Below are 18,793 nucleotides of genomic sequence, written 5' to 3'. Positions count from 1 at the left end.
CTCTATTGCTTGACACTTGGCCCTCCATGCTTGATTGTATGATACGCTCACTCTAAACCGATTAGCTACATCATCACGTATATCTTTTGGTTTATACTCTCGATTAGCAGCCTTGAACGAATCCATAAGAATACTACCCAACACCTTTTTAGTAGCATGTTTATTGTTTCCCATAATTTGTGTGCGTGAGCAAGTGTGTACGTCATGCAACTTTTTAACCATAAAGTTTTCAGTGTGTCTTATTTTGTATGCACTACATTTCCACTCACAATTTGGCAACACACATTTAGCGGTGTACCGAGATTTGTCTGACTTTACAGGATTTATTTGAAAGTTTTCTTCAAGGCATTTTGTAAATAGCTGGTTTAGGAATTCTTCCTTGTTCGAAAACGTTTGACGAACTTTGACCAAATCAGATACCTGATACGTGGTTGGAATTGGGGTCGTAAATTCTGGGTTTTCTTCATCTTGCTGACTGTGTAGAGTTGGCATATTCCAGAATACATCTTGTTTTTCTTCATCTTCTTCATCTTCATCTTCCTCGTCACTTGCTTCATCCGATTCACTAGACCCAACAACAGGTATAAACGGGTTCTCTATTTTTTTTATTTTACACACGTTCTCGGCGCCATGGTTGAAGAAGTCAAATTCTTCTGTGTTTGGAGGTGGTATTTCAGCCTGTTTTTCTTTCAAATAGTGTGTTTCGAGGTTTGGTTCGGAATTGTGTATTTCATCCTGTTCTTTTTGCAGATGGTGAGTTTGTTTGTTTGGTTGAGACTCGAGAATCCGGAGGTTTTGTTGAAGATGGTGTGTTTGTGGATTTTGTTGGGGCTGGTGTGTTTGTGAATTTTGTCCGGGTTGAAGCATTCTAACTTTGTCGACAACATAAATATCAATAGGCTCGTTTGTGACAGCGTGTTTTAAAAACTCAAAAAAATCTTCATGATCATCAGTAATATCAAAAATATGATTATTATCAATATATCTTAGCGAAACAGGTGCATTAGGTGGTAATTCAATTTTTTTGAGAATTTTCCTTAACAATACTCTTCGATTTATTGGTTTTTGTGGAGCAAGTGGTAGTTTTAATCTGGTTCTAAAACAGTCAAGAGGCAGATACATAGGTATGTTGTTAACAAATTCAAAATTACCCCACAACATACATGAACAACAAATGCTTCATTATTACTACAGCTCATTAAGACACAAATTAGTGAAAAAATAGATAAAAGTTGGTACCTTAACGATGCTCTAATGACTTGATCTTTTTGAAAATGAAGTGAAATAAAATGATTAATCTGGAGTTCTAGCCTCATTAAATAGACAGGTACATAATCTTATCCGTAAAGGTACAAAGAATCCAAAAAAATCTTATCCAGAAATCAGGAAAAATCCATTCTGATAAGACGCAAGGCGCAAGGACGCAAGGACGCAAGTCCTTATCCTTGCGCCTTGCGTTTACACGCAAAGGCGCAAGCCGCAAGGTCGCAAGGTCTAAAGATACTTGCGCCTTGCGCGGGCAAATTCTCAAAAAAAAAAAAAAAAAGGGGGTTCCAGCTCAGAAAAGGCCAATGGTTATTTTGGTGATCGACCCTTTCTGATTTCTCCCTGATTCGACTCCTGAGACCGTGAGCCCCCTCCCTCCCACTCTCGGTCTCTATTCTCTGTATCTTCTACCCAATCTCCATAACTGCAGGTACAATTTTTTACTGTAGTATTATATTTATTATTATTATTATTAAGGTTATGAGTTATTTTTAATTATTAGTTTGTAAGCTTTATATTTTTTAGTAGGCTTCCAATGATATAAAGGACCCTTCAAAATTGAATTTTTTGGTGAGTAATTGCTGTAATTTATGCTCCATACCTCATCTTTTGATTGATTCATGATTCTTTTTGTTTTTGAATCTTTAAGTTTTAACAGTCTATCTGTTATAATTGGAATTCTACAAAGTGGTGATTTTTGTGATTTCGATGTGTGCGGCTATATTTTGGCATGTTGAATTATGTTACTCTAGAAAACGTCAATTTTTGTTACTTGAATCTACGATTAATAAATTTTTATGTTAATGATGAATAAATTTTATTTATGAACACATCATATTTCTCGATTTCTTTGGCTGGTCATTAGTCAATGTAATGAATAATAATATGTAACTCTTTATGAGCACCAACTGCTTGATGAAATTCCCCAATGAGACTTTGATCCTATTTGAACCTCCATATTCATTTTAGCATTTAATTTAATATTTAATTAATAATTGTCGATGTCGATCATTTCTTGTTTCCTTTTATTTCAGCTAAATGCTACTACCGTTAGCTAATCACCTCTTTCAAATATGAGTGCATATTTACTTAATGGGTCTCTTCATTTCCCTTCTATTCCCACAACCCAAATGAATTTCACCAACATTACTTTGTCCCTAAATTACAAATTCCATTCCCATAAAAACCCTAGAAGAAACACAGTTACTTGTAGCTCAACAAGTCGATCCAAAAGAAATTCATCAAAATCTGAAGAAAATGCAGAGGCTCAAGAATTGGTACGAACACTATTGAAGAATTTTAACTATGACAAGACGTTGCTGTCGACTTTGAACAAGTATGTGAAGTTAATAAGAACCGAACACTGTTTTCTTCTGTTCGAGGAACTTGGCAAGTCTGATAAATGGTTACAATGTCTTGAGGTTAGCCTTTTTCTGAATTAAGTTTAAAACTTGTTTAGACTTTAAGTGTGTAATACGGATTTTTTAATAATATGTTTGTTCACTTTTTTATGTGTGTTTGGGAATGCATATACTCAAGTGCTAATGGTTTAAAAAGTGTGTTCAATATAAAAACCTGTGCACTAGCTTAAAAACTACTGTAATAAATAAAATACTTTTCCTTTAAAATAAGCTAGAACTGGAATGGAATGCAGTGTTAACTAATCAGAAGTGCTTATATATGCTCGTCCAAACACCCTGTATATCATTTTTTTACCGTCAATATTTGGTAGTTTATTGTTGTATAAAGATAATGTGAGCTGCAAAATGAAGTTCTGATTTGACACTCAGGTTATTTGCTTATATTACTGCAAATGCAAATATTTGATAGTTTGCTTTTGATTTTGACTATACCTGACAAACGGGTCAGGTTGGGTCAGTTTGGGTAACAAGTCAAAATAGTTTTGGGTTGAAATGGGTCATGGGTCAAACGGGTAAAAAAAATTAAACGGGTCCAAACGGGTCAGGTTGTTTCGGTTTGGGTAACAGGTCGAAATGGGTAATGGGTCAAATAGTTCATATACTTTTACATTTATTGTATTGTTTTTGTCATTATTAGTATTTATTATTTTATTTATTACTAGTTAAAGACCCGCAACTTCGCGGGTTGATTAAAAAAAAAAAAGATTAATAGCAATTTAACAGTTGGGCTATTATGATATGATCAATTAAATCAAATTTTAACACTTATTTTTCACACAAGTGTAATTCAACATCCCAAAATTGCTAAAAAGATTAAAATAAATGTTATACAAATGTTGTTTTCCATTGGTGATTAAATGAATTCAATCTTTTGTGATAAATGTGAAGTGCGATCAATGTTAGCGCTCAATAATGAATACTTTATAATTAAGCAATATATGAATATGATTTCTCTGTATTAAATAACAATTCATTCAACATATGTATTGTATGGTTGCTAACTCCTTTTGCCATAGTAATTGCTAAGTGCTCTAGCCACAAACATCTACCCATCACTCATAGTAATCCTTGAAATCCCCCTACATATCATCAGATTTAATAGCCAATAATATATATTTAAAATGGATAAAACACACATGGTACCCAATTTAGGCAATGGGTCAAAATTAAACAAAACATTTCAGTACTACTAATGTGTAAGTTTTCTATATAATTAATGGTCAACATTACTCAGAGTAGTCAAATTGTGTTTATACAAATAATTTTCTTGTTTTGAAATTTAACATTTAAAACTTCAGAGTATTCAATTAGTATGTCAACATATTAAGGGACCTTATAATTGATTTTAAGAGTCTAAAAGTAATTACAAAAAGAGTACTAAAATTTGTCACCGGTCTTCTTTTGTCATCTAAAATTTTCTACCAAAAACATAAGAAACCTTTGATGTGGGCTTTGGTGCTTATAAATTAATTTCTCATTTGAATATCTTTTTATGCTACTCTTGACTACATCCATAATAAAGATCCTAACCCAAATCACAAATCATAAAAGGCAAGATTATTAAACAACAAAAGGCAAAATTAATATAAATTATAACAAAGAAATGTAAAGATACTAAATGAGTCAACAACTTTTTGGACACTGGAAGCAGAACCCATAATTCAATTCGTAATTCTCATTAAAAACTATGGCAATGACCCGTCCATTTTGTCACCTTAACAAATTCTCGAAGATGGTACAATTTTACACGATAGGCATATGTAACTACTCAAAAGATTTATATGGATTTCTTGCAACTCACTAAAATAACATTTATATAATAATCAACTGTCAAGTTTGTAAGCTTCAAATGAGAAAACAAACAAAAATTTGAATATTATGCAATTTATAACTAAAAAACTCTTAATAATTGTATTAATAAGGTGGCTATAATCAGCATATTTATCCTTCAAAGGTTCATCATAATCATATTAATGCGGGATAATTGCACAAGTAGTTGAAATAACATTTTAGTCAAATCAACTAATCAAGCATATTAAAAATAAAAAAGTAACCCACAAGTGCATCACTATCTTTTTGTACATGACATTCAAGCTTCATTTATCTACATTATTTTACAACCATTGCATAAATCTTTGCTTTTCATCACAATATATACACATTATTTTACAACCACCAACTCAGATGTTTTGGTAAAGGTGACCAATAGTCGTGCTCTGCAACATTTTCTTGATATCAAAACTCTATAACAAATTAGAGAATGAGAGAACGTAACCTATTTCACATTAGAAACCTCGATTGTTAAGACTTAAGAATGACATAACGCAAACCCCACCCATTCCAAAACATAAACTCAAAAAGAGTATTTAAACATATTACAATTTTAATTTTATTTGCAAACACAATGTCCATCATTCTAAAAATTCCCGTCAACAAATGTTCTACGAAAGAATGCAATCAACTTCTTCGGAATTGTAGCAGCAATCTTGTTAGCCATACGTAGTATACAAATAAATCAATACTATCAAGTTTATATTTGATTAACATAGTCTTATTAGCAATTAGTAATGTGAAATTCAATACATTAAAAAGCTTGAAACTATAAATGAACTCGACATGAATTAATACCTCTCGATCGATAAATACCATCTCAATGGATGCTAAAACGTTGGGGCTGATCCAGTAGTTTTTGTTCCATACCCAAAAAACTTTGATTCTCACTGAAGGATTAACCGATTCATTGTTCAACATATTCAAAGGCACGAATTCTTGGTTGAATGCCATACGGTTAAACTGATAAAGCAAAAAAAAAAAAAAAAAAAAAAAACTATGAAGTGGTAAGTTGTAGTGAGAGTGAAGAAATTAATGAGAAATGATCTCTTTTTATAGCCCATGATTGTTGATTTCGAAAACCAAAATTCGAGGTAAAAAAGCAAAAACGCGGTTGTTAATTATTGAGATAAACATCAATTGAGATATTTACGGGATAGATTGATTTGAATTTGAAAATCAAATGTATTTCAAGTATTGAATTGTTCAACAATTTGATTTTGATTAAGAAGGGATTGAGATAAGAATAGATTGAGATAAAAACCGGAGTGATTGCAATTTAGGGAATTTTTTTTGTCAAACCCTTCCGAGAATAAGTTCGGTCGATTCTTATATTGAGATAAATATGATGATGTTCATATACTTTTTTGATGATGATGTTCATTTACGTGTAAAATTTTTGCTATTTTTTTTGTTTGATGATCTGGGAGTTTTTATCATGTACCAAAACAAATATTATCATATAAAATATATAAAATGATAAAATGAATATGAAGTGTGATGCTAATATTTATTCTACGACTTAATTAAAACAATATGAATTACGTGAAACATTAAATATTTGATTGTTATAGTATGGAGAATGATTTGGTAAGTTCCCTAATTTTTTGGATCGAAATATTAACAAAAATTACGATTGTTAATTGAAGATACTAATTGACAGAATATTGATTTAATATTGTAATATTGATTTGTTTTAAGGGTAGTTTAGTCTTTCAATTATGATTGTTAAATGTGATTAGTAATAAAAATTTGGGTTTTGAATCAATGGTTAGATGAGGGCTGTTAGTTTTAATCTAATGGTTAGGATTTGTTTTCAAGAGTCAAAATGAAAAATTATTTCATCATTTGACTCTTCTTTTAATAAGTAGGGAGATATATATAAGAAAATATTAATATAGATAATAATTGATATAACCATTAATGTTTCATAAATGATTGAAAGATGAATCTTGTTATCCTCGACCCAATGACCCATTCACATTCACATGACCCATTAGACCTGTCTCTATTTATTGAATTTTCGGAATTGATACCCAGTTGACATGTTCTTCTATATTTTGTATAAGACCCAATAGGTTGAAGAAAAACTCATTGGACATTTTTTAAAGTTCCGTTAACTATGTCAGGCCTATTTTTTTTCAAGACCCAATTGACCCGAAAGCTTGACCCATTTAACCCAAATTTGAGAGTCCGGGTCTCAATTGCCAGGTATAATTTTCACTTTGACTTTTACTTTGACAGTTGGTAGTTTATGCTTTATATTGTGTACTGAAAAGTCATATGTATGATCTTGTTAGTGACTCTACAGATTATTTTACTTTCACTTAGGTATTTAGATGGATGCAAAAACAGCGTTGGTATGTAGCAGATAATGGTGTCTATTCAAAACTAATATCAGTAATGGGTAAAAAAGGACAGACCCGAATGGCAATGTGGCTCTTTTCTGAAATGAGAAATAGTGGGTGTCGACCAGATACTTCAGTATACAACTCACTTATCACAGCCCATCTTCACTCTAAAGACAAACCGAAAGCTTTATCTAAAGCTCTTGGATACTTTGATAAAATGAAAGGTACAGAACGGTGCAAACCGAGTATTGTCACATACAATATTCTTTTAAGAGCATCTGCACAGGCCAAAAATGTTAATCAGGTTGAATCTTTATTTAAAGATCTTGAAGAAAGTGTTTGTAGTCCCGATATTTTCACGTTTAATGGTGTAATGGATGCGTATGGGAAGAACGGAATGATAGGTGAAATGGAAGGGGTACTTTCACGTATGAAAAGTAATCAGATTAAACCGGATATTATCAGTTATAATCTGTTGATTGATTCATATGGAAGAAAACAAGAATTTGAAAAAATGGAACAAGTTTTTAAGAGTTTAATGAGGTCAAAAGAGAGACCGACTGTTTCTACTTTTAATTCGATGATAACAAATTATGGTAAAGCACGACTTAGAGATAAAGCAGAGTTGGTATTTGAAAAGATAACTGATATGGGGTATGCACCAAATTTTATAACTTATGAATGCATGATTATGATGTATGGATGTTGTGATTGTGTTACAAAGGCTAGGGGTATATTTGATAAGATGATTGAATCAGAAAAGGTTGTAAAGATTTCAACTTTAAATGCTATGCTCAATGTTTACTGCTTAAATGGTTTGCCAGTTGAAGCAGATAAGCTATTTGAGAGTGCTTGTAATAGTGGGATGTTTCGTATAGATTCTTCCACTTATAAACTTCTTTATAAATGTTTCACTAAATGTAACATGGAGTTGGTGCAAAAACTGTTGAAGCATATGGATAGAGATGGTATTGTACCTAATAAAAGGTTCTTTCTAGAAGCTTTAGGGGCGCTCGGGACTTCACGAGCTGAACAGGACGCTATTACTACCAAAGTTAATTCGAATTTGCCTGCAGATATGCCCAAGGTATAGATGCGAGAATATGCATATGTTGTTAGTATTCCAGAATGGATATTTGGTATTAATTAGATTCTTAGCTATGTTGTAATTCATTAATTGTTTGTAGTAGAAATCAAATAATGTTATCTTTGCAACTGATACTGAACAACCTATATGGATATGGTTATTTGCACATGATTCTTGTGGTTATTAGTCTAGGTGTATTCTCACTACATAATGGCTCGTGTTAATCTCAACTCATTTTGGGTAAACGGGTTGATTCTAGTTATATTTTGCCTTTTATGGGTCAAACAAGTAAGTGTAACGGTGTAAATGAGTCGAACTACTCACAAACTACTCGAGCTTGACTTGTTAAAATCTCAGTTCGAGCCGAGACCCCAAACGAGCCCAGGCTTGAACTTATTTAGAGGGTCGATTAATAAACAAGACCAGACTTTTTATATCGAGTTCGAACAAGTTCACAAGCTTTCTATTATATGAATTATTATTATTATTCTCATTATTATTTTATAATGTAACAATTACTCTGTACATAGTAATTACTCCTATTATTATTTCCTATTATACACAATGTAGATGAAGATGTAATTGCTCGAAGTAAATTGTATAAATTATTTTAATTTTTATAATATACGTGTTGTTCCTGAGCTCGAACATGCCTAAATTCAGACATGCCGGGCTCGAACTTCATATGTTAGGCTCGAGACAATTTAACTCAGTCAGATTTAAACGAGCCGAGCTCGAGCCCAGTCGAGCAAATCGAAAGTCCCAGCATGATAAATTCTTAATAGCGTATCCAATTCACCAGCTGCAGGCGAAAAGTTAACCTTTACTTTAAATGCAAAACAAACAAGTAGCTTGATAACAAAACAATGTGCAACAATCATTGTATCACAGTAAATTGCATTACAAAAATTTCTCTGATGGAACTTAGATTAAAAATTCTACATACAACTCTGTACATCACAAAATTAAATTCAAGTAAATTTAGCATATCTGTTCTGTCAAACAACAGCTCATTCTTCCTCGGTCTCTGCAGATTAAAATTGAATGATTTAATAAAACCAAAAATTAATAATAATCCAAAAATTAACTGTGAGAATTTTGCTTCAGTAAAAACATGCAGAACATGAAACAATACAGCAGAGTTCATAATAATATCTTACCGTGTATTGCATCCATGTTGTTTTCTTTGAACACACCGAGAGGTGAACCATGAACAGACAAAAGCATCTCTCCTTGTTTTGGTAGCCTTAATGTTTTAGGCGTCGTACCAACCGACAACCTCTGGCTAGTTATCTACAATCATAATAATGTTTTTAATCAAAAGTAAAACAATTGTTCATGGTTCATAATGTTTGTCACAATTGTTACTTGGAGACTCGAAGACCAAAAGAAAATGAAAAAATTATGCAGTTTCTATTGGCAATGTCTAATATTCATAAAAAAAAAGAATTTTAAAATAAAAAAAATCGGAGCACTGTACCCCTGGAGTTTGCATAGAATCTTCAATGCCAGGAATATGAGTATCAGATGGCGCGTCTAAAACCTGAAATATGTAATAAATAAGAGAAACACACAATAATAAACTGAATATATCAGTAGATAAAATTATTAAAATAATACTCAAGAACATACAAAATCCTCCATTTGAACATTATCAGCACCAATAAAGCTTGTTTTCCCTGCCACCAATATAATATTTAAAGATAAGTAAACTATTACACATAATAATGGAGTATATAAACTCAAATCACTTAAGAATATTAGTATTAATAATATACAAAAGACTTTACCTGAATACTCAAAGCCACCAACAGATGGCATTGCAGTAGATCGGTCAGGAAAAGCCATTGACATTTGTTGCAGAAACGATGACATCATGTTTCCTCCATCATCCTTATCTTTCCATTTAACTTCAATCAGTCCAGATGTCTCAGTTTGTGACACTTGTAGGTTAGGAAGATGCTCCTCAAAAAACTGAAGTAATGAAGTCTGTTGTTGTTCTGTTGTTGTGTTGGATTTTAGCAAGCGCATAGCAGTCACTAATCTTTCAACTTCCACATCCCGCATCATCCTGATCGCATCAGTCTGTCGCTTAACTGAATAGCATAACGTAAGAAAACATATACACCATGTTTATATTATTTTCTTCATAAGAAAATGATACTAGATAGAGAAAATTCAGACACCTGCTTGGTCAGAATATGCATTTTCTTCTGGAAGTACATTTGTATCAGTATCATTATTATTCACATGAGATGTTGCAGTCTGTTTAGCTGCCTTCCGTTTAGGCATCAGAAATTGAAATTAAGTTGCACACGGCAATAAATTTACTGAATTCAAACAACATAATTAGAACTAAATCTAAAATAGAAACTGAACCAATGTAGCATAAATCTAAGGAAAAAACCGGATTATAAGTTTTCTAATTAGGGAATTAGATGAGCATAAAAGAACTGAAAGGCAGGACAGTAACCTAGGGTTCTAGATTACTAATTTAATTTAAGCTTGTATCCAGACTATATAAACATGTCAGCAATTCAATTAGACCCTAATTAACTAACCTAATTTAAAATTAACATTATACGGAGTAATATTCTCACTGTATCCCCAAAAATTACAAGTTTTTACAAACCCTAAGCCCTTAAATGAAGGTGAAATTCAGATGTTATCTGATAACTAACGAATTAAACAATAAATAAAGGGATTATAATTAATAAATGGAGAGTAATTACAACAATACCTCACGTCAGGGATAGGCAAAACCGATGATGGGCACAGATCGTAGTCTGTGCAGTCAAGACTCGAGAGGGAGAGGGTTGGAATGTGAGATCGGATCGAGTAGTATGATGTTGTGAGCTGTGTTGAGACTCTTATTATTATTATTTTTTTCCTTATTTTGATTTTTGAGATTTGAGAATTTGAGTCCGAAAATGGACGCCAAAATGTAGGTATAGTGTGTTTGTGTAGCTGGGATTCGTTAAAGAATGGGAGCTGATACTTACATCACTTACTTTTTGTCATACACTACCAAAATTTAATTTTGAACCATTTTACCCTTTCTCATAATTAATTTGGGGAAAAGGGCCTTGAGTTAGAAAGGGTAAAATAGTCAAAGATTGTAGTTTGGTAGTGTATGACAAAAAACAAGTGGTGTACGGATCAACTCCCTTAAAGAATAGCTTCGAAACCGATGAAGTTGGAACGACAATTAGCCCCACGAGGTGTCGTGTCGATTTTTCAGTGTCCATTTTTGACACTGAAATTGACTGACAGTGTGTAAGGTGGAGGTGTCCACAGTGTCAATTTCAGTGTTCATTTTTTTAATTGATTTTTAAATATTGTATTTAACTAATTTAATATAAAAACAAAATAATTGATTAAAATTCATAAAATAAACTATTATATTTATTAAAATTCATAAAATAAACCATTACATTTATTAAAATTCATAGAATAAACTAATACGTAATAAAATTCATAAGTCGTCACGAAGATCCCACAAATGTTCAACCAAATCAGATCGTATGCCTTCATGCACTTCTCTATCACGTAACTCCCTTGTTCTTCTTGCACGAGCGTCACACCTATCGATCCACGTACGTTGTATATGTTGGACGGACTCAACTACCCAATCATTCTCAGCAAGGTTGTATCCATTGTCTTCGATAATAATGTTGTGTATCACGATGCACGTGTACATTAGTTGTCTCATTATATTCACTTCGTAAGCTCGTGCGGGTTGCTGAAGAATATGCCAACGGCCTTGTAGGATCTCAAACGTTCTTTCAACATCTTTGCGAGCGCTCACTTGTTTCTTTGTAAAGTAAGTACGTTTTTCGTCAACGTCACTTGAAAATCCCTTAACAAATGCCGCCCAAGTTGGGTAAATACCGTCAGCTAAATAATACCCTCTGCTGTAATGAACCCCGTTTATTTGGTAAGGAACGTCGGGCATTTCCTCATTAAGCATTGAGTTGAACAAACCACTAGTGTTTAGCACATTAATATCGTTGTTTGAACCCGCTACACCAAAATACGCATGCCAAATCCAATTATCATACGAGGCGACTGCTTCAAGCATAATAGTTGGGTGACTGTGATCGACTCGCATATACTGTCCTATCCACGCAACCGGACATTTTGCCCATGCCCAGTGCATACAATCTATACTACCCAACATGCCCGGAAAACCATGAATCCTTTCATGACCTTCATACAAACGGTGAATGTCGTGCAAAGTAGGCTCTCTTAGGTACACGTTAGCGTACAAATCAATGATACACCTACAAAAGTTGTGTAGAGATTCCCGAGCAACTCGTTCAGACATTTGAAGATACTCATCCAACGCATCCGGTGTATAACCGTATGCTAGCTGACGTAGCGCGGTTGTCATCTTCAAATGTAGGCTAATACTCCACTTACCACGTGTGTCTTGTCTTCGATGAAACCATCTAAAATAATACGGAAATGGATTTGCTGAGTAGCTTAGAATATCATTCATAATCCTAAGAAAAACACGTCGCCGCATTCGAAATCTTCGTTTGAAATTATCATCCGTATATTTGCAACCCTCGTTAAAATAATCGTCCATCAAACGATCGTGTGCTTCATAATGATTTCGACGTATATAACGACGTGAGTTAACTTCTTCTTCACCGGATAAATTTTCAAGTATGTTTAGTGTATAGTTTGTGAACGAGTTGCCGGAAGTACTCGAATACGACGACATATTTTGGGAAAAAAGATAAAAAAAATTGATGAATAAAGATAAATGTGGTGAAAGGTGAATAATGAGTGTGTGTGTTAAATGAGAAAATATAGTGTTAATTATAGAGTAAAAAGGAAATAAAAAAAAATATACCAAAACTAGTCGTTAAACGGCTAGTTTTTTTAAATTTTCAATGTTTTCAGCCACAAACGCCAAATTTTCAATGTTTTCAATGTATAAATTTGTGTTTAATCTCTTGTTTTATAAAGTTTTGTATCAAATGGGTTTTTGATCAAATCTTGATCTAAAAGTGTTGTTTGTGTTAAATTGGTGTTAGAAAACGTTTGTATATGAGTTATATATGTTTCCTAAGTGATTTGTAGTGTCAAAATAGTGCAAAAACGAGATTTGGGGCTCAAAATGACGAAAACAGCGACCTGGTACTGATGAACAGCTCCCGTACGGTTGCAGGATGCATCCGTACGGTTACGGGGTGTTTCGGGGCCATTTTGGGTGCATCGGTACGGTTTCAGGGTGCATCCGTACGGTTACAGGTGCATCCGTACAGTTGCATGGTTCAACCGCGCGGTTGCAGTCTGGCAGTTTTTTGGAAAACTTGTTTTGGCCGTAACTTTCAAACCGTAACTCCGTTTTTGATGAATAAACTACCGTTGGAAACGTAATGAGATTTAATTTCTAATGGTGAAGCTTTAAAACACTGAATCAGACTTTATTTTGGGTCAAAAAGACACGATAGCTTGTATGCTTCGATTTACACGCGTATAAGGGCTGTTTTCGAATGGACACTTATGTAGCCTTGTCAAATAATGAATGTAGAGTTAAATAATGTGGTTTATAGTATGAATTGATGATTATCATTGATTGGAAAAGTATACTAACTTAGTATATGATGTTCTCAGGTGATAAAGGAACGGAGAAGACTCAGTAACATTAGACCACTGAGTTCTTGCTGATAATTGGTGAGTGGGACTATCCTTATGGATATTGGTATTTAGTAACAAGTGTAGTTACTACCCGTTGTTATGCTATTAAAGATTATGATAATCTATATATGCATGTTGATTACTGTTATAATTATAAGTAGTAGGTGATACTGCTGTTATCAGGTTGCCTGATTAGATTGACTCCATAGCATGCCTGATTAGGGTACCATGTGGTTATTAGTGATGTTACCTATCATGAGGTTGTAGGTGGTTTATGTGCACATGTGAGAACTGTCCGTGTATAGAAGGGACAGAAGAGGTCAACCGTGTATAGAAGGGTTGGGCTCATTGGTTATTGTAATGACAGTATATTGCAATTGACTTATGTAAACATCAGGAGAGGTATACTGTGGGATAATAACGAGGGCTATCGGTACAGCTCTAGCTTGATCCGCTAGTAGTTGTAGACCTGGCAGGGTCAACGATCCTCTTGTATTTATAGCCGTTAGTGCTATGTATAGCCGTTAGTGCTATGTATAGCCGTTAGTGCTATGAGAGTGAATAGATGTGTAGAGCTATTGATACTTAGTGAATAGCTGTGTAGCGCTATTGATACCCTTATTGTATAGCTATGTTAGTGTAGTGCCTTTGGTGCCTTTAGTGAGTAGCTTGTTAATGCTATTGCTGCTTTGTTGGTTGAATTACTGCCTAGCTCTGTATGATACAGCTGTGTAATGCTTTATGATATGATAGCTATGTAACGCAATGTCATTTAGACCATGACCAGATGCATGATCCCTAAAAGCTAGGCTTGGTACTCGATAGTAATATATCTGTTGGGATATCTCATTCACTTAGCGTTGTGCTAATCCCCCACATTTTCTCCCCTGCAGGTTATATTGTTTCACATGCTAGGGATGGGAGAAGATAGTTGTAGTGACCCGGAAATTTTTGACTAATTTTAAACCGAACTCTCGATACGATTTAATATTTTAAGCAAAGTCTGTTAGGTTAATTCTCAAAAATTTTGAACTGTTTCATATATTCAATTGACATTCGACTAGTTTCGACGATTCACAAACAATTAGTAAAAGAATATGTGTGTGTGTATATATATATATATATGTGAAATATATACTTAATTGATAATTATATGTATATGTATATTGTTATATATTAAAATCAGTATTATTAAAAGTATTATTTTCAATATATAACATATAGATATGAAGTTTGATAAATAAATTGTTATAGTATTATTATTACTAATATTATTATTATCATTAAAAATATTAGTATTATTATAATTAATATTACTAATAATATTATGGTTACAAATTTTAAAGTTATTATTAACATTATCAATAGTAATAATATTATTATTATTACCATTATATTATTATTATTATTTATAATATTAAGAGTATTATTATTATAGTTATAATTATTAATTAATAAGATTAATTATAATATATATATATATATATATATATATATATATATATATATATATATATATATATATATATATATATATATATATATATATATATATATATATATAACTGATACATACATATATATTATATGAATCAAATATTATACAGACTCCGTCAACCATCACTATCTGATTTTTTTTTATTGAAGATTCATGTCTGCTAAAGTGTACGAATCAATTAGATATCACAATCTGATTTTATTCTTTTTCTTCTTCTTCTTTTCTCTGTTCTTGTTCTCCTCCTGCTCATGATTCTTCCTGTATAATATTATGGATATCAAATTCACAGAATTGTACGAATCTGTTAGCCATCGCTTTCCTTTCTTTTATTTTATGTATTCTTATTCTTGATCGATTCTTCCTGTCGATCCCATATCACCACTACAGACAATCTTCTTACAGCATCCATTGTATACACACTATATATTCCTTCTACAAAACAATGAAAAGAAATCAAACAGACAGATACAAAAGTGTGTTAGCTGTCAATAAACAGTTAAAGTGTACGAATCTGTTTCAAGTCCCTATCTACTTTTATTACCTGTCCTTCCTTCTTCCTGCTCGAGATTCTCTGTCGACCACCGTTACTAAATAACAAAGAAGTATACTGTTCTGTGTAATGGAGACTTACAATTATTGATAAACTATATTTGGATTCCAATTTAACGGAGATATATACATATATATCCTAACCTAAATACATATAAGACACGCATACATAAATGAAACACTTACAAACCATCGAGCCACCATCATAATGAATCATCACCATTCGTCACCCATTTCTTGTGCTCCTGATGTGAACCGAAAACAACCTTATCACCTATTTAATTACATACATACTTGACAATAAACACACACATAATCAACACCACCTTGTTGCTTATTGTTTCTATCTCGAGTACAACCCACATCCAAAATCAACTCTTATTCGATCAAGCAACAAACCACACCAAATTCACATACGATCACACTTACTGCTACAACTTCTCATATTTCTTTCGGTTCGAGTAACCCGGAACCAAACAAATCAACACCACTACCATCTTGTTTGATTCTCTGCTATATTATTCGATCACCATAATCAACAACTCGTTTCACCACCTTCATGATCGAAACCCATTTATATTTTTTTTTTGCATCACTGCTACATGTTTCTGTTTTCAACGAGCCAACCAACCTATTTCTTTCACTCGATCTTTTCTACAAAAACCACGAAAACCGTTTGATATGCAACTGCTTCGTTTTCTTGGTACGTAATGAAATGAAATGAAAACATAGGTTATTGTGTTTGGCAACATGATTATAAAGGGAATTAAAATTGAAACGCATTATGTAAAGTTCATGCATGTGGGAAGATTTACGATTTAATGGCAGACAAGTACTCAACAAATGATCCCACATATTGATTAAAGAAACCGAATCAACCACTTCTTTTGCTTCTAGCCAACGTTCATCAAACCAAAAAAAATACCCCACTTACAACAAAGATTTCGGTAGTGGAATCCTTCCTTTGTCTTTTATATATTTTTTTTGTGGCCAACAACCCCACCTCCCACTTTAAATTCTTGTTCCATTTTTAAATCAAATATGTTAAGTGATTAAGAATTTTGAAGTGAATCCGTGATATATTATTGATTTTCATTCGGCTGCTGTCGTGTCCCATGTAAGAAATCAAACAGCCACAATATTCTATTCGAACTTCTATTTTCTTTTCTTTCCTTAACAGACCATAAGTTTAAACGGGTTGTTGGGCTGTTAGTTGGGCCGAGATTTTTTGTTAGGCGAGTTCCAAATGCATGTTTCAGTTGGGTCGAAATTGATAGGACACTAGGATGTTAAATTCATCATGATTATGATAAATGTATACAATGATGATGAAACTTATTAATAACGATGATGATGATGATGATGACAGAAGCGTATACTATGAGGATGAAAAATGATTATGCTTATGGTGAATGATACTCGATAGTGATAATAACATGAAAACAACGATGATGAAATATTATGAACGAGGAAGAAGAATGATTATGATTAGGTAATGGTAATTATAGTAGGGTTATGGTAAAAATGAAGATGATGATTTTGATATAGAAAATGATGATAATGATGGTAATAGATTATGGAATTAATAAGATGAATGATCATGAATTATGATTATAGTTATAATGTTAATCGGATATGATTATAATCATGATTAAACTGTAACAAGAATTCGATTAAAATTGATGAAGAGGAAGATGAATGGAAACAGAAAAGAACGAGTTAATTATATATGAGTTAGGGGTTATAATAGAAAAGAAGATTTGGAGAAATGGTTTGGGTGTGATTTGGATTAACTAGAGGTCGCGGGATCGAGTCCGGGTTGGAACAAATATTTTCTTTTTCGCCTTTGAGGTAGTTATTATTATTATTATTATTATTATTATTATTATTATTATTATTATTATTATTATTATTATTATTATTATTATTATTATTATTATTATAAGTATTATTATTAAGTATTATCATTAAGGTTATTATTAGTAGTATTATTATGATTAAAATCATTATTATTATTACTATTATTATTATTATTATTGTCACTATTTTAGTATTAAAAATATTACTTTAATAAATAAAGTACATTTATGTAAAAATATATTATACATCTATATTAATAATAAATACCATTTTGTTTTAATAAAATGTTATTATAATTAAGTCACAAATAATATATAAATATATTTTAAATCAAATCACATATATAAATAGTAAATATTAATACATAACTAAATATATATAAATTGTTTGATTACGATTATATGTATTAATATACATAAATGATATAGGTTCGTGAATCCAAGGCCAACCCTGCATTGTTGTTGTTCAATGTCATTATATGTATTTTTACTACAAAATACAGCATGGTGAGTTCATTTGCTCCCCTTTTACTCTTTACATTTTTGGGGCTGAGAATACATGCAAATGTTTTATTAACTGTTTTACAATAATTATATGCGTGAGTTCATTTGATCCCTCTTTACTCATTACATTTTTGAGCTGAGAATACATGCAAATGCTTTATTAACCGTTTTACAATATTTATATGCGTGAGTTCATTTGATTCCCTTTTGCTCTTTACATTTTGGGACTGAGAATACATGCGTTATTTTTACAACTGCTTTATTAAATGCATTTGAAATATATTTTTGAACTGCGAATACATGAATTGCTTTTATAAATGTTTGACGAGATAGACACAAGCAAAAACATTCCTCGAATGAATTATGTGGACGTGATAATTGTCACCATTGAATTATGTGGACGTTCTGATTGCCACAAATGATATAAATATTTTTCCCCTGATTATTATGCTTGCTAACCTAAGAATTAGAATTCGGGTATGGCCCTAATTCATGCGAATCCTAAAGGTAGCTACCGGGTTTGACACCCCCACCCAGAATGTTCACTAGACGGAAGAGCTAGTGGGCGTGGTGTTTAGTACTTCGAGGTTTATATGATTATTATACAGATGAGATGTTCTGTTTTGGGGATATTATTATGCGCATTATATGTTAAGGTCGGTTACCAAGCCAAGTATTGAAAGCTATGAAAGCTATGAAAGAAAAGTGAATGTTATGTATCGAGAGAATGATTTTTATACACAGGTTATGTATATGATATTTTGTACACGAGATAT

General features: G+C 32.3%; 3 protein-coding genes across 3 annotated transcripts; 1 reads left to right on the top strand and 2 right to left on the bottom strand.

The window, feature by feature from the left end:
* Positions 1–1,607: 1,607 nt before the first annotated feature.
* Positions 1,608–8,117, top strand: LOC139861827 (pentatricopeptide repeat-containing protein At4g39620, chloroplastic-like). Its single transcript, XM_071850349.1, has 3 exons — positions 1,608–1,696; positions 2,301–2,687; positions 6,849–8,117. Exons 2-3 carry the CDS (start codon positions 2,340–2,342, stop codon positions 7,959–7,961), a joined length of 1,461 nt encoding a protein of 486 aa, XP_071706450.1. The 5' UTR covers positions 1,608–1,696; positions 2,301–2,339; the 3' UTR covers positions 7,962–8,117.
* Positions 8,118–8,830: 713 nt separating this feature from the next.
* Positions 8,831–10,833, bottom strand: LOC139861193 (uncharacterized). Its single transcript, XM_071849501.1, has 7 exons — positions 10,696–10,833; positions 10,142–10,285; positions 9,746–10,051; positions 9,588–9,634; positions 9,436–9,498; positions 9,116–9,248; positions 8,831–8,982 (listed from the first exon to the last, which is right to left on the bottom strand). The coding sequence occupies exons 2-7, from the start codon at positions 10,245–10,247 to the stop codon at positions 8,966–8,968; spliced, it is 672 nt and encodes a 223-aa protein (XP_071705602.1). The 5' UTR covers positions 10,248–10,285; positions 10,696–10,833; the 3' UTR covers positions 8,831–8,965.
* Positions 10,834–11,430: 597 nt separating this feature from the next.
* Positions 11,431–12,684, bottom strand: LOC139863256 (uncharacterized). The gene has a single exon (XM_071851894.1). It carries the CDS (start codon positions 12,682–12,684, stop codon positions 11,431–11,433), a length of 1,254 nt encoding a protein of 417 aa, XP_071707995.1.
* Positions 12,685–18,793: the final 6,109 nt, after the last annotated feature.

Source organism: Rutidosis leptorrhynchoides, chromosome 8 (genome assembly GCF_046630445.1).
Source record: "Rutidosis leptorrhynchoides isolate AG116_Rl617_1_P2 chromosome 8, CSIRO_AGI_Rlap_v1, whole genome shotgun sequence".
In the NCBI taxonomy this organism is placed as follows: Eukaryota; Viridiplantae; Streptophyta; class Magnoliopsida; order Asterales; family Asteraceae; genus Rutidosis; species Rutidosis leptorrhynchoides.
Note: the sequence above shows the minus strand (reverse complement) of the source record. Positions and strands in the feature narration are given on the sequence as shown.

What these genes read in the sequence shown, in the direction of transcription:
- LOC139861193 (XM_071849501.1), bottom strand. Translation starts at nt 10,247, where the DNA reads ATGCCTAAACGGAAGGCAGCTAAACAGACTGCAACATCTCATGTGAAT. An exon ending in TGCATATTCTGACCAAGCAG is followed by an intron (nt 10,052 to 10,141) that starts GTGTCTGAATTT and finishes TATGCTATTCAG; the next exon opens with TTAAGCGACAGACTGATGCG. An exon ending in TGGTGGCTTTGAGTATTCAG is followed by an intron (nt 9,635 to 9,745) that starts GTAAAGTCTTTT and finishes TATTGGTGGCAG; the next exon opens with GGAAAACAAGCTTTATTGGT.
- LOC139861827 (XM_071850349.1), top strand. Translation starts at nt 2,340, where the DNA reads ATGAGTGCATATTTACTTAATGGGTCTCTTCATTTCCCTTCTATTCCC. An exon ending in AATGGTTACAATGTCTTGAG is followed by an intron (nt 2,688 to 6,848) that starts GTTAGCCTTTTT and finishes ACTTTCACTTAG; the next exon opens with GTATTTAGATGGATGCAAAA.
- LOC139863256 (XM_071851894.1), bottom strand. Translation starts at nt 12,684, where the DNA reads ATGTCGTCGTATTCGAGTACTTCCGGCAACTCGTTCACAAACTATACA.